At 37.5% G+C, this 16087-nt stretch overlaps 3 protein-coding genes across 3 annotated transcripts in view; all 3 read left to right on the top strand.

The window, feature by feature from the left end:
• Positions 1 to 16087, top strand: part of LOC112577016 (acanthoscurrin-1-like) — a 162409-nt gene that overhangs the window by 114951 nt on the left and 31371 nt on the right. The window lies entirely within an intron of this gene.
• On the top strand, positions 1335 to 2969 carry LOC112577021 (neuropeptide-like protein 30). The gene is made up of 3 exons (XM_025259938.1): positions 1335 to 1412; positions 2336 to 2717; positions 2896 to 2969. Exon 2 carries the CDS (start codon positions 2337 to 2339, stop codon positions 2673 to 2675), a length of 339 nt encoding a protein of 112 aa, XP_025115723.1. The 5' UTR covers positions 1335 to 1412; position 2336; the 3' UTR covers positions 2676 to 2717; positions 2896 to 2969.
• Positions 10591 to 16087, top strand: part of LOC112577370 (neuropeptide-like protein 31) — a 12789-nt gene continuing 7292 nt past the window's right edge. Inside the window, exon 1 of the mRNA XM_025260430.1 lies at positions 10591 to 10710. Within this exon, the coding sequence (XP_025116215.1) occupies positions 10591 to 10710 (120 nt within the window). The remainder of the gene's footprint in view (positions 10711 to 16087) is intronic.

Raw genomic sequence — 16087 nt, 5'->3', positions numbered from 1 at the left:
TGTATCATCTTTTAACTCTTATTTAATTAGTCTTTCTGTGATTTAACAAAATGTCAAGATTTATGGACCTGTTGTTGTCTTTAATTAACTCCAGTCTTGACAAGGCCAAGTCCGATAACTCCAGTCACGTGGTTATCACTGATTCTCAAAGCCGACAAAGCTTTTTTTCATGGCAATTTCTCTTCAAATGAATTAGAACAGTTTACTGACGATTGCGCAGAGTCAACATATTGGCTCAGCTGTAGATATCGATACATTAGCATATTGCATCCACAATAATACAGTTATGTATTTTTTATAGTACAGAGCAGAATGGAACACTCGTGACATTAGGAACGATGATTGCTTTCTCTGTGTCCTTCTTAACCACCACACACAGGTAACTTTTTGTTTTATGTGAAGGGAAGTAGCCTCACAAGTTTTGTCAAATTCACCTACATGAGCACCTACGCATGCATATCAAACACGCAAGTATACTTGTTTGTACATACATATAGCTACAAACTGTTTCTTAACTTCTCCATTAGCTGCTCAAAACTGTCCTTAGTAACTTCATCACAAGACGGATTGTATTTATACCTTTTATACACAATGTCTTAGTTACTTAGTAGATTATTGAATACTACTATTTCTGAAAAATACGATTTAGCAGAAAGTTTCACCAAGCTATTCACAAAGTATATTATCATTTTAATAAATGTGTTACTGATATTTGATTAAGAAAACAAAAGGCATTATAACAGAGTAATCTTAGTATTTTAGTTTCTTTAACAGATGAGCCAGTAAACACTTTTAAAATTACAGTTTAATATTATCTGTGACTGACAGGTTATTCAAAACGCATGGTTACAAAGTTGTTGAAAATAATTAGCAAGTTACTTCCAGTCTTCAATCCCCTGTTGGATACTAATTTCATCAATTGTTTTGTTCTTATTAGGGTTGCAAATGTAAAATCGTTTTTTAATGACTGGGTTAAATTGGGTAACATACACTGTTGTACAGTATCTACTTCAGCAGCTGCTGTGTGCTCTGGAGACAAAGGTGCAATATTATTATCAGCGAGGACAACGCCATAAAACCTATGACATCCCAAGTGTTACCGAATGCACTTATGTCACGTGGTCCTACCTGTGCCCGTGAGCCTACACTAGCAAATGTGTTGTTTGCCTCTTTCTGTCTATTCAACAAAATACATCTCATGACACCTTTCATGAGTAAGTCTGACACAAATTGATTAATCGGTCAGACAGTCTTAAAATCTTCGTTTCTAAATCCCGCTCCATACAAGTGTCAAAACTGATTGATATGAACCCTGCGGCTACAGAAGACGACTATATAAGTAGAAGAGCAGACCGCCTCCTGTACCCGACCTCCAAACAGTTGGAAAACATCAGGAAAGTCCGACATACAAAGTAGGTATTTCAATATCTTTTCATTGAGCGCTATTTGTATACATCAATTTAATTATTTCCTTTCTTATTATTAAGGATGAGTTTTTCTTAAAATATTGTACTCAAGAATAATAATAATAACAAATAATAATAATAATAAATAATAATAAATAATAGTAAAAGAGGATCTGTATAACGCCTTTCCAAAACTTTGCTCAGAGTGCTTTACATAAATCATTTACAGACGAAATCGTCAATAACCAGGCCTATATATATATTGGTGTATAACAGACTCGCGATCTTCTACAACAGGCGTTCTCAAAGTATTTCGGACCGTGGACCACTTTTCTTAAGTAAAAAATATGGCGGACCACCAAGGCCTAAAGTCACTCTGTACTATGAATTTCAAATTTAATTTGCCGCATTAGTTTCAGTACAATTCAAAACTAAATGTCCTTTTGCGACAGTAGTATAGTAATAAGTTGACATAAAACTAAGTACTTAACTGAAGTTTTCTACAAGCCTAAGTGGCGATTTAAACATCACTTTGCTGACATATGACGACTGTCAGCCGCGGACCACCTGACTTATGCCCGCGGACCACACTTTGAGAACCACTGTTCTACAACATGCACTCAATCATACACAAAGTAAATTACAGACACAGATTGTGCACGTTCATGGTTACAGGGAGGTCGTTGTTCTGAAAAGTTGAATTTTGACTCAGACTTAATGGTGATAAAAGAATCAAAGTGTCGAAGGCTGATTGGTAAAGAGGTCGACTTAATCAGTGGATTGTTAGTGGTCTCAACATGCGTACACTAACAGCAGATAAAGTGTTGTCTACAAGAGTTTCTGACTTTTTCTACCTTAAAATACAAAGCCAGTTTGGCTTACGATAAGCTGAAATGGAATATTAATAAATTTACACATTTCTGTTTCAGAATGAAGGTTTCCGTTGTGTTGCTGCTGTTCGCCCTGGTGGCTACCAGCCTCGCTAGCTTCTACTACCCACCTAGGATCGCGAAGGTCCTCGTCATTCCTAAATACGGCTATGGAGGCTATGGTGGCTATGGTGGCTATGGAGGCTATGGTGGCTATGGAGGCTATGGAGGCTACGGTGGTTACGGAGGAATCGGCGGCTTCGGCGGCTTTGGCGGCTTGGGCGGCCTCGGCGGTTACGGACGTGGAGTAATTGGAGTTGGAACTGTCGGCATCCTTGGCGGTGGTCTAGGTATTGGCGGAGGTTTTGGATTTGGTGGTGGTCATGGAGGCAAATACTAATGACCTTACTGATGCACCACACAGTCGTGTCTCAAATACTAGGTAAGCAAAAAACTGTTTTTTGTTTGTTTCTTTGTTTGTAGATTTTTTTCGACCGATTGAATACTTAGCACTTTAATGCATATACCGGAGACAAAATTTTCTCTTTTCTCCTTGAGTTAAGAGTAAAGGATGTTGCTAGTGTAGTCCGTTTAATGCAATGTTTGTTTGTTTGTTTCAGGTCGTGGAAACGTACATTCATAGCCAACCTACGAAAATGCTGTCATGCTTCGATTAATAAAGCTTCGAAATATTTGTTACCTTGTTATTGACTGTATTTTTAATTTGTGAGCCTGTGTCACATCGAAATAAAACGGTGTGATATTAAAACGTAAGTAGAATAATTTTAAAATTGGTTATTTATCTAGTCAACGAATAAAATTTTTTTTAGTAAGATTTGTAAAAATAATCTCATTGATTTTAAATGTATTCCGTTTGCACTAATTAATACTAATTTAGTAATTTAAAAAAAATATTTTTGATGTAGTGAGAAGTGTGTCAGTCTATCCAATCAATAATAATAATAATAATAATAACAACATTAACAACAACAACAACAACAACTTCTTCAACACTGCGTGCTTCTCTTTTCTTTCTTGTTGCTGCTTCTTTCTTTGGCGAGAATGTGCTTGGAGATTGGTATAGACTTTGTAGAATTACAGCTTAGAAGACAGTAACATCAAAGGATGGAAAATTCATTCATGAACAACACTTTTAGCAAAAAAATGACCTTTGACATTAAACCTCAAAAAAAGACACAAAACATATTAAATTCCTTTCTTCAAATATCTTATATTTTACAACAAATATTATTCAGTAAATGTCGGCAACTTTAATTTGTTGCTCTACTAGCTAGATTGTAATGGCAAATAGTAATGTTTTAACTTAATAAAATTCTCAGCTAATTTAAGTTATTTATATCATTAAGTTCGTATAATTCTATCGATATTATTACCGCAGCTGAACCAATAGCAGCTCACGTAACAGAAGGTATACAAACTGATCAACAGCAATCGAAAGTATAAAGAGTGCATGGAGATGTTCAGATTGTTTAAAACTCAGTACCTTTTGAGTAAATTTAAATAAACTGGATAATAGCGCACACGTAAAAGCACGAAAACTTTAAAATGCTCTCTTGTATACACCAGAACTAATTATTAACATTTGTAATTCTTTAGCACACCGAAACACATGTGCATACAACGGACATTTTGGGAATAAAATTTGAAAGTGAAAAGAGAGTTTATTCATACTTTCTTCATTTATTTATTCATAGTAATAACAATTGAACACGCGGTGTGATCTTTCCACAATCCGGATAAATCTTAAGTTGCACTGAAACTTCCATCCTCACGTTTAAATGAGGTGTGCAGGTGTGTAACGGCATTTCTCAACAAGCTTCCCCTACATTTTATTTAGTGTGCCGTTCATATGTATGTGTGGATGTGGATATGTTAGTTCATGTGTGACTGGATCGTTGAAGCGTTTGTGACCGAACCTTATCCAGAGGCGGGCATTGTTCCAAGGGCGCAAACTGCTGCTTGTATTAACCACCAGAAGAGTGACTTCCCTTCCTTTTCTAAAAAAAAAAAAACCTCCCGCCTGGGTGAGACTGGGTTTATTTGAATGCTTGCATGATAGACAATAATGCAACATAATAGTAGCAAACAGCAGCAAGACAATGGACCTATAATGAATGGATAAACTGCCGAGCCCACACTTTTTAAAATAAATTATCTTCAAACGTCCAAGTACGAGACAGTAGTGTCACCACGAAAAAATGGAAGACAACACCACGTTTATTTTCTTTAAATGGAAAATACCCACTTCGGTTAAATGAGGTGCCATTCATCAAAAGAAAAAAAATATATATATATATTTTCCTTGCTTTTCCTATTGACGTTAAATAAAACTAAACTATATCTGAAATGTCTACTAACTTTGAATATTAGTATTCTTTTCATCTCAACCTCTCGAACACAGGGGCACAATAATGAAGATATTCTTAAATTATGCAATATTTGACATAGAATGCTAAATGAATCTAAAGGGATGAAATGAGACAGCCTGTAATATGTGTAATGTGTAAATGGAAAAATACATCCTTAAAAAATTAATTAATATATTTATTAAATATTAGAAATTCATGTGTTTCAGAATTAATAATCTACTTTGGGTAAATATAACAAATACACCAACATACTTGAATATCAAAATTTAATAGTATATTTCATTTCATTGGTTGACTTCTGAACATTACAACATTACATACTTCAGTCTGAGTTTTACAAAAATATACTTCCGATATACAGCTCTAGATAATCGTTTACCATTTTGTTCGCTATTTGTTTTAATTCGTTTCTTACCAATGATCTCTAACTTTCGTCTAATAAACTTACATTATATTAATCTTATAATATTACTTTGTTATTGTAAATTACTTTATGAACTTGGAGTAACAGGGTCGTAAAATCTTTAAATGTATTTTTGTCACCCTCCATCCCAGAAAAAAGCTTGACAGGACATATGTGTTAGAGATTTTCTACAGGTGATCAATCAAATAAAAATATAACTATCACAATGCCAAAGCCTTCATTTCCAGTCGTAAAAATATTATTTAAAAATCTCTGGGAAATGGCCTGAGGGGGGCTTTTAGGACTTACATATTAGGACATGGTTAAGAGAGAGTCGACACACGCCTCGCTTTCTTTCAATCAAAATTTGGTCAGGCGACGACAGGTACCTCCAGTCTTACCTGTAAGTATGTTCATCTATATTTTCTCTCAGTCTTCCTGCTGTCTCTACTTGTTACTGTTTCTCCCACTTTGTCTTTTTTTCTTCTTCTACCTCTCTCTTTACCCCTTTTATTCTTGTGTCTTTGCTTTAGTATAAAGCTTTTTCTTTTCCTTCCCTTCATCTATCAATCTCTTCAGCCGTTTTAACTTGTCTCGTCTTTCTCTTTCTCTCGATCATTTCTCTGTTGTTTGTTTTCAGTCTCTCCCTTTTTATTAATTAACGGAAAAGCCGAGTAGCATTTTTTTCTTTATGATCGAGGGAAGTTCATTTTAAAATAATTCCCAAAAATATAAGCACATGTTTATGCTTCAAACATTGACATTCTCACCTGCTACTGCGAAAGCAGAAGACAATTACTCTCCTATACCAGAGAGTTCTGTTGCACGCAAGTTGTATTGTAACAGTTGTATTGCGTGGCTCAGCTCGACAAATCTAAATAAAAACTATGAAACTTATAAAACATTAACAGCAATGAATACGAGCATTTAAAAAAATTCACTAAAGTAGGGAAAACGTAACACTAGTTTCTTTTAGTAAGCTCTTGCCTTTCTTCTTTAAAATAAACTAAAAATTCTTTAAAAGAAACTTTCTTAATTGTAAAAAATTTACAAAAATTACAATCGAAAAACGACCAGAGCTGTAAAGGGAAAAAAAAAAAAAAACCACCAGAGAAATCATTGACATTGACTTCAGTCACTATGTTAACATTTAAACCGACAAGAGTTTATTTATATTTATAAACTTTCTTGTAGCCTCCTCAAAGAACAGCACCAAACCTGTTTCTTTAAATGACCGTAAATATTCTCATTATAAAATTAAAAATGAAATAAGTGTCTCATGAACTAATTTTATAACCTTTCAATGCGATAAGTAATAAATAAACTTCAGATGCCACTCATTAAAAATGATGACAGCCCATAAAGTGTGATGACAGACCGATCCGTCAGGAAAAAACACAAAATGTGACAGGCTTTGCGTGTAGACCAAAACATTAAAAACAGAAAGAATCGTCAAGGCTGAAACAAAACTTGATACTTGATACCCCGGATGTGTGTAGGTGGACTGCTGTCTGTCTGCCGAGACCAACGCTTAGCCTCTCGCGAAAGTCTCCGCTGTTAGTCTCGGCGAGCCTAAACAATGAACGTGACTTAACCGGAAGCTTTGTAGCCTCATGCCTCGTTTTAGTAGTTAACTGGAAAAAAAATCGTCTGCCAGCAGTCCAGTAATACAAGTTCGTAGGTGGACCATTCTATCGTTGATCTCATCATCATCAGCTTCAAGCTCTTTGTCATCATCACGACATTCTCTCATCATTACCATTGAGTTTCATGTGCTCCTCTTGTGTTATATGTACTGTACAGCAAAACAAAAAAATGTATAAGAAAACAGTAAACTGTTTGCTTAATTTACGTGTGTTTGTCTAGAGACAAACATGCTCACACATTGACAGAGAGTAAAGTTTTACTTTTTTGTACAACTAGAAAACTATATGTTTATGATAAATATATTTGTAAGCAAGTTTTTTGTCACACACAAGCGCTCAATCGCAGTTATTTTCTTTCTTACTTGATGATATAGTTTAAACCGCTTCAGGCTGTTCCCCTCAAGTAAACAGACGTATAGTGCTGCACTTTAAACCTCACTTTACCTCAGTGAGCTTTTAATGGCGGGATATATATATGTGTGTGTATGTGCATTCCCTTGATGTGCAGCTCCGCCATGAACGCTGCTGTTTTCTTGCTGCTGTGCGCACTGGCTGCTGGGAGCCTGGCCTATGACTCCTACAACACTAAGATCATCATCCCTCCCTACTATCAAAAGAATGTTGCCGGATATGGACTGGTGGGCTTGGGTTATGGCAGAACTGCACTCGGAAGTGTTTACGGCGGGTACGGTTTATCAAACTATGGAAGCGCAGGTCTGTATGGAGGGGGTGCCTATGGAGGGGGTGCTTATGGCGGCTATTCTTACTCAAAAGGATTCTACTAGATGATGGCCATCCGACTTTTGGTGAGCTGTCTTCATTTTGTTCTGTATATTCATATGTTTAAAGAATAAGAACAAGAACAAATACTATTATGCATCACTTGCCTTATCTGGTAACTAACACTTTTTTCTTTGTTAGTTTTGTGTGTACACTTTTCCAAATTACAATAACTCTTAGGTTCATTTGTCATTTTGTATTCATTATTACCGGGTTTAGAACTGTTCCGTTAATCTTCTTGAAGGTTGGAAGAATTTGCCGATTTCCGTTAGTCACTCGTACATCCAAAGTCATTACAGCAGGTTACTAAATAAAGACACTGGTCACTTGATCTTTACAGTGTGCTCCTTTTATGTCATTGAATTTGTTGGAAGGTAGAAAATATATTTTGTTTTAATTTTTTAAGCTGAAGGTAGAAAATATATTTTGTTTTAATTTTTTAAGCTGTTGTGCTAATAAGAAATTTGCGCTGCTGGTTTCAGATTCAAGTCTCTAAAGCTTCACGATCCAAAAATACTGAAAAATGATATTTCTACCCGACAGGAAAGGAACCACAAAGAGACAAATTACACTGACACGTGACTTTGAGCTTGAAGTTAGAATAAAACCTCCTAACATCAAATGTTGATATTTGTATATTGACCACAGCAGGCGGTTCTATCTTTAGATGAAAATAAAGAAAGACTTTCTGATTTCGTTGCGTGTTTTGTCTGTATAGTCGGGTGTCGCCATAGAGACTAAGAAGAAAGGTTTAGTTAACTTCAGTTCAGTGAACACTAGAGGTGGCTAACATTTTAATATTCATTATTATAACTCGACACAGCAGCTTCTCTCTACGCCCCTTGTGACAAACCACTGCAGTTGGGTTCAGTTCTCTCTCTTCTCTCTCTTTCTACTTTAAACACACACACTTTATTTTATTAGCGCCCGCAATCTAAGCCTGGAGGCATGGGCCTCCCTGCCGTAGATACAAGTGCTCCTGAGAAGTTGATGATCCTCTGCAGGTTACGAGCACTCATGTTTTTGTGTTATGTTCACAGTTTCGTTATGTTCATGCCCTCCCCCAACCCGATCTTTATTATTACCTTCATCTACGCTCGAATGAAGTCTAGCGTTTACACCACCACCACCACCACCACCACCACCACCACCGCCACCACCACCACCACCATCATCATCATCATCATCATGATGGGGGGCTACATGATCTTTCCCGACTAAAAAAAGACTTGCTGTCAAACGATGGATGATGTATGATGAGACAGATGACCTTTTGCCGTGTCAACAGGGTGTGACAAGGATGTCTGGAGACCGAGCCCTTCGACAAGGGAGGAAGTAGAGTTCGTCTGTGTGAGATGGGCTTGGAACGACGAAGATCAACGAGTGCAAAGATGCTAAGGTCAACACAGAAATGAAAGGTTAAAAAAACTGAGAAATGGAAACTCCAAGTTTATCCGCCTCTTTTTACTACCATAAAAAATTTCTCGTAAAGATGAAGGGAAATGGAGAAAAACTATAGCTAACAGAAGGAGAGAAAAGATTCATGACCAAAAATACCTTTAACATCACAGTACACGCAATATTTGTATAATTAATAAATTTTACATTCATAAAACTGCGTAATTATTAACAATTATGCAAAGTAGTATCATGTTTTCCTGGGTTAGTACACACTTCAACATGTTTTTTGAACGTTCGACTATCCACACAGACACACTCTCCTCCTTTCTTTCTCTGTTTTATTTTTTTCTCCCTCTCTCCATCTCATCACTTTTTTCTCCTTTTTTTCTCTTCCCTCTCTTTCCTTCTCTCATATTTTCGCACTGTCCTGTGCAGCGAAAACGAGATTAAACGAAAAGATAATTCTTCTAGAAAAATTTCTTTTACGTACGTTGACCCAGGCCGTCTTTTGCCTCGAGCCCCGTTAAATATCGGAATGACCTCGTCGGCACAAAAACTTATTCCAAAGTACTTTCATCATGCCCCACAGCACTAAACCCATCAGTTGCTCCTGCAGTTACTAATAGGTGAGCTACTAGGTAGCATTAAACCATAATCCATCATGGCCAAATGACATCAGACAGGTAGTGGTCACTAGGAAGAGAACAGGACTATATAAGTGACCAACCTTCTCTGGACTACATCCGTTGTTCTCTCAGCCACAAACACAAGGACGTCCACCCTCACAACACCAGTAAGTACCCTGTTTCCTGTTTTAACTACCTCGATAGAGCTTGGACCTTTAAATATGACCAAATAGCAATTAATTGTTTGATTATGTTAAGTTGTTTGCGAAGACGTGTCCTTCTTCAAAATGGCCTTTTGAAATGTAGTCCTTTAATTATTGAGTAGTGGGTCAGTTTTTAGATACTAACCTCTAACTTTAACACCGTCATGAATGGCTTTACCAGATAACTACAAAATCTGCGTTCGTTTGTGAGCATATATTTATAACTAACGAGATGATTACTTAACTAAACAATTATTAAATATTATTTCATAAATGAAAACGACATTTAATGATTCAAAAATTTTAGAATTCATAAACGTCTTTGCTAGAAGAAAGAAAAAAGATTTCTAAGAACAGTGTTTGTCAAGCTTCCATAAGCATTTTATAGGAATGCATACGTGGCAGTTTTAGTTTTTCAAAAGAAAAATTTAGTAAAATGTATATTCCAGTCGTTAAACTTCTTGAGTGTTCTGTTAATTATTTCCAGTATATTACAATCGAGTTAATAAACACTTTAATTCACTCATATTCATCTTTTTATTGAGTAACACTTTCAAATATCACTCATTTTTGCCTCATAATAATCCAGTATCAAGAAAGAATTAATAAAAACAATAGAGAGTTTGAAGAAGAGCTACGTAAAAGGCTCACTTAATATACACTAAATTTACAAATGTGAAGCTCAATGAAATATGTCCAAGCACCTGTATATTTGAAATTACTAGACCCCTCATGTGGGTGACTGACCAGCCAGTTCGCGAGTGAAGGGGACAACCAATGAACTTTGCTCATTGGAAGAGTTTAACTGTTATATCGACAGGAAAATGAAAGCTGTTGTCCTTCTGTTGCTCTGCACCGTCGTGGCCATGACCTCCGCCACCTACTACTACAACAACTACTTTAACCCCTACCTGTACAAGTATGGCGGCCTGGGTCTTGGCCTGGGGCTGGGCGGCTTGGCTTTGGCTATGGTGGTCTGTACAACGGTACTGTACGGGCTCTTGGTCTGTACAGACGGAGTGTAATGGAGGCTATCCATACTATGGCTACAAGACATTTTATTAACTACACAGGTAAGCTGGCGAAGAGGTAGGAACAGCTTTTGTAGATAAAAACAACTAGTACACAGACAAACGAACAATTAAACACCATTTATCTGTCTACACATTATATATTCACTCATTAACACTTACTGTACATCTACAAAACATCTTTATATTCAAATTAATGAACCACTGTACACAGAAATATCGACATTAAAACCAATTTTAAAAACAAGTAAAAGGGTGACTAGTGTGAAATGGTAATAATCAGTTCTTCATTTAAAAGAAACTACTTTTAGTGGAAAATGTTTCTAATCAGAAGTATTGAATAATATCTTTGTATACAAATGAATTAGCGTATCTATTTCTTGTCAGAATATAATATTTACATTTCACAGCATTTTCTCTGGATAATACTTGGAAGTCTTCCCGTTGAATCAAATACTTTTTTTAATTCATTCCCATGTCTCTTGCCACACACACATATATATATACAGTTATATGTAGATAAATATGTAAGAGTCGCAGCAATTATCTGTTGCATCGTCTTCCTGGCTCGTGCAGTGGTGTTTAATTTGGTTCCAGGTTCTGATGGTGCGGTCCTTCTTACAAGTTCTAAAACACTATTTATATATTTTCTTACATAAAAACGTTTAAAATGAACCCAATACATATTCATTCCTTTCGGACTATAATTAAGAGATCTGCTGTGTGTTGGGTTCAAGAAGAAACGAAATAAAAGTAAACATCGCTGTTGATGTGTTGGTGTAATTCTGCATCGCTGCTTGTAAAATGTTTGTTAAGTGAGGTGTTTTTTTAATTAAAACTTTCGGGAAAATGAACAAAAAATCGTAAACATGTGGCAGTTATTTCTCCCTCTCTTCTCTCTGTGTGTGCATGTATGTGCGCTTGTGTATGTATGTTTCTTTGAAAGGGAGGTATCGGTGACTGGTTTCAATATGGCTTGGAGAAAATTATTTCTTCGCATTAAATCGTAAATACACTCAATTTAGATTTTCGTTCACACACCCCATTAAACACTTGTCATCAAAGACATGCACATTTGTTACACACTATCAAATGATCGTTTCATGTTGACTGTAATATCAAGGACAGGGACGGTTATCCACACTCGTAAACATTTGACAATACGGGTAACACAGACTTCTCCACCCACAAACAAGCAATCCACATTATCAAAGACATGCACAGATCGAGTTCAGCTGATATATAGTTAGCATGGCTTCAAATAATGAATATTTTATTAAGCAGTATTTATGATCGATCGATAATAGTGTACCAGGATGTTGCGGTCGCTATGGTAACTGAGTTTTCATGAGATCAGTGTTCCTCGTTTAGCGAGGATCTTGTAACTCAATTACTGTTCCACCCCGTGCACACAGCAACATGGCCCTGCAACGCACTTCCAGCAGCAGGGTCTTGTAGGGACAATCGCGCTGGTAAGGTACCCCACTGTGGGCAGCTGTAAAAAGTCGTGGCTACAATTAAGAAAAACTTTGTGGAATGTTAAACGATTTTCTAGCTCCAAAAAATAATAAGATTGGCGTATCACTTTTTTTTCTCTCGCTCTCCCCATTTAATGTATTCAAAATATTTCTCCGATACTAGTTTCAGAACATAACATTAACGACACACAAATAACAATAGAAAAGAAAAATTATGAAATCAGGTAAGGGCGATGTAATTCATGAACTGTAGAAAACAATGTTAAAGAATCACATCCAAAATGAAAGACAGAAGATTCCAAACACATCACGGAAAGCAAAATAAAAATCGGAGAGAAAACAAAGTTATAAAAAGTAAATCAGTCTGACAAAACCTCTATTACTAAGCACAAAACAAAATAGTTTTCTCACAATTGACTGCACTGGAGCTGCATGAGGCCGTCGAGGCACACACAGTCGTACAGAGCAACCGTCCCTGCCACTTCGCTCCTTGCTGATAGGTTGTCCCTTGTAGAAACACCCTTGGCCTTGCCAGGACGAAAAATATTGTTAAGAATGTTGTCTTGCTTCAAAATTATTTTACACAACTGTGACAATGGACTGGCACCTAAGCAAACCTGAAGGTGGTGGCGTAGAGCAGTAGATCTTCAGAAACGACCAGGGCAGATGACGTAAGAGTGACCTACCCACCAAGTCCCCACCTTTTTGCGGTCAAGTTAAAGAATTCAATAAATGAAGAAGTTTGAAACATTATAATATAGTTAATTGGTTAGGGTTAGGTTAGACAAGAAACCTACCTCCTCAGGGCACTGAACCTCAAGCGCAACACCGCCTTCTCGCCTTTCTCGCATTAACCTCCCGGCATCCTTCAGGTAAATTAGTGTACGTGGGCACCTGCCGTTTGCAAAGAAGTAAACAAATTATTCTAAGCTTTTCTTTTTTCATAACGTGTTCCGCCAGAGTGTGTTCTTTAACGCTTTTTCCTTAAAGAAAACATTTTAAAAATTTCTCCCCACTAAAAAAACAAGAATTACAAATTATTGTAAAGACAAGGAACAGATGAAAATATGCCAGAAACCAGGAGCAAGATAACCTACTATAAACGCACTGGTACCCGGCCGCTGGGCTGGCGTCCACGCACGAGCAGTTTAGTGCAATCCATCAGCCAGGTTCGCCTGAGTGAAGAACAGTTTAGACCGTACACAGTATGCTCGACTGTACATCGAGACGAGGAGAATCAGTTAACAAATATCTCCATGAGGGATCCACTGATCCCGTTCCACTTATCTATGCCATAAGAAGTCTATTAGTTTACACCTAGAGATAGTGCACATAGAGTGAATTGAATATGACCATCTTACTCAGTGATTGAGCCCCACTGAAACATGTTCCACTTTGACTAGCTCAAAAACACCTAAATTTCACTTTTATTTGATTATTTGATGTAATTAGATAGTGACACATAAAAGAAAACCTATCATCAATACTCCTACCTCCATCCATGTTGCTGGAGTTGCCCGCGTAAGCCAGTCATACCTGTACAAGACACCAGAATCAGAATTGCATTAATCCTACAGAGAACATGTCGTCCTGTAAAACGGATGTCCTTGTGTCATGTGACCAGCTCACTGCTTGGAAGATAAAATGTGTTTAGGTGTTGGTGGATTATTTAGCATTTGTCTGTTGATCATCAGATGTGCTTCGGGTCTTACCCATCAGTTAACAGAGGATGCAGTGAACTGCTTTTGCATGGCAGGCGTTAAAACAAACAAACCAAACCAAACAAACAAGCACGTGCTTGTAAGCTTAAACATCAATAAAGGTTAATAACATCAGTGACCTGGATAGTCATGCGACAACGTTAAACACTGGTTGGATATAAATCGACTTACACAGTCACCTTGTCCAAGAATAGCAAAGACATCCCCTTCTCCTAGGGCCTGAAAACACAACTGCGGGCGTTAGCATTGCAGTGTACCAGAAAATTTTTCTATTTTTGTTGGAAACGCTGTTAAACAACCAAACAGACACATCCTAAATTCGCTAGATTCGACAAGACAAACATTTTAACCTACTAGTGCTTTTAATATTGATAAAGAGCCCCGTAGGAATATATTGTTATTCACCCCTCCCACTGTCCTGCTACAAGAACAGAAAACTGTATGCAGGCCTGGAATTTTTGGAGTGTTTGCAATATGTCCTAATGATAGCACAGTGTTCAAATATGAGCAGACTATCTGTTTACATGTAATGATTTAATCATGAACAATATTGGTACTTATAAACATATTTTTTAACGCAGTACAGCAATGAGAAGTGAAATGACTTCCCGCTTTGGTAAACAGAAACGTTTTTTTCAGAAATGAAACAAAACGTTACAATCACACAAATGCTATTCCTTATTACAAAAACATATCAAAGACATTAACACACCAACAAATTTCATGATTTCCTTTTAAGAGTATAACATAAAAAATTTTTTTTTCGAAAATAGCTATAGCTTCCGGTGAAACACTTAAAAATTTAGACTCCTATACCTACCTGCTCCCAGGTCGCGCCTGGCGTTGACGCAGAGAGTTAGGAACCGCGGTGCCGACCCTGTCTCTCGTAAGTGCAGGTGTTCAAGGTTGAGACCAATATCCATCCGTTGCCCTGGCACCGTTTGACAGCTCGCCCCTGCAAATCGTCCGACAAGAGGTTACATCCCTGGCCAACAGAATCACAGGCTGTATGGCTGAAACTGACAGTCGCGAACCTTGTAACACCTTCAGCATCCTTTCTCTATCTATCTGTATCAATACGCCTGTTTGTTTTGTTGGTTTGTTCATTGCTTCTATTTTCTGTCTTTGTTGTCTATTTGTTTTTCGTTCGGTCTGTCACCTTTTACTGTTTTACAAAGCTGTCATTGGTAACCAGCACACCTCTCTCAAGAAACCACGCTGTACTACCCTGGCATGCTGAAGCGCTTGGGCAGTGCTGGGTAGGTCTTCCAATGGAGGAAATACGTTTTCTGGTCTGAACCAATCGTTCTTGCCGGAGTGAGCCACGGTTGAAGACGATATTTCCTTCTCTACCCCTCTGAAGACCCACCTTAACCTGTGTTCACAAAACAAAGAACTTACTGATTGGAGAGGATTCGCATCACGGTAAGATGTCTAGGGTTTCTTATGTAATTAAGAATTTTTTGCTAGAAAACCATGATAGAATAAGCAGAAAATAATCGGGACTCAATGGATCCAATCTGAAAATCTCCGACGACTGACGTACAGATATGCACATACGGTACTGGTGGAATGACGAGTCATAAATGGACTGATAGATGGGTATCAAGCAACTGATTTTTTTTCCGACCTTACCCTCTCAAACTTGCCGCGCTCATTCGTTGGCGATCGGAGGCTTGTAGTTGTCCTGGGTAGCTGGTCGTGAGGGACTGTGCTTGTGGGATGTTTTCGTTGGCCGTACCCGTATCCAGACCATAGCTGGCCACAGAATGCACCCAGGCACCCCGGACACGCCTTTCATGAGTACCACTCACTCGGAAGGGCACCCAATTTTACATCGTAACGTGCTGCAAACTACCAGGAGAAAAAATTCTTTCCTTAGAGAGATAATTTACATATTTAATATGTCAGTTCTTTTATCTAAGTGATAAATCTTATGTCATGTGGCAATGATACACAAGAGAAGCTCACACTGGTGATGGAAATGTCATATAAAGCTGGTTTTTGATCCTCGGCCTACCCACGTCAATTACTATTTTTTCTTCCTGTGAAAGGCAGTAATGCATAGAAGCACTGCCATACCACCGTGCAGGACGCCGCAGTAAGGCTTGCGCAAGCGTGTCGCTGGCCGGC

The sequence above is a fragment of the Pomacea canaliculata genome, linkage group LG12, assembly GCF_003073045.1.
Source record: "Pomacea canaliculata isolate SZHN2017 linkage group LG12, ASM307304v1, whole genome shotgun sequence".
NCBI classification, from domain to species: domain Eukaryota; kingdom Metazoa; phylum Mollusca; class Gastropoda; order Architaenioglossa; family Ampullariidae; genus Pomacea; species Pomacea canaliculata.
The sequence above is the reverse complement of the archived record's forward strand: the minus strand, read 5'-3'. Positions and strand labels throughout refer to the sequence as shown.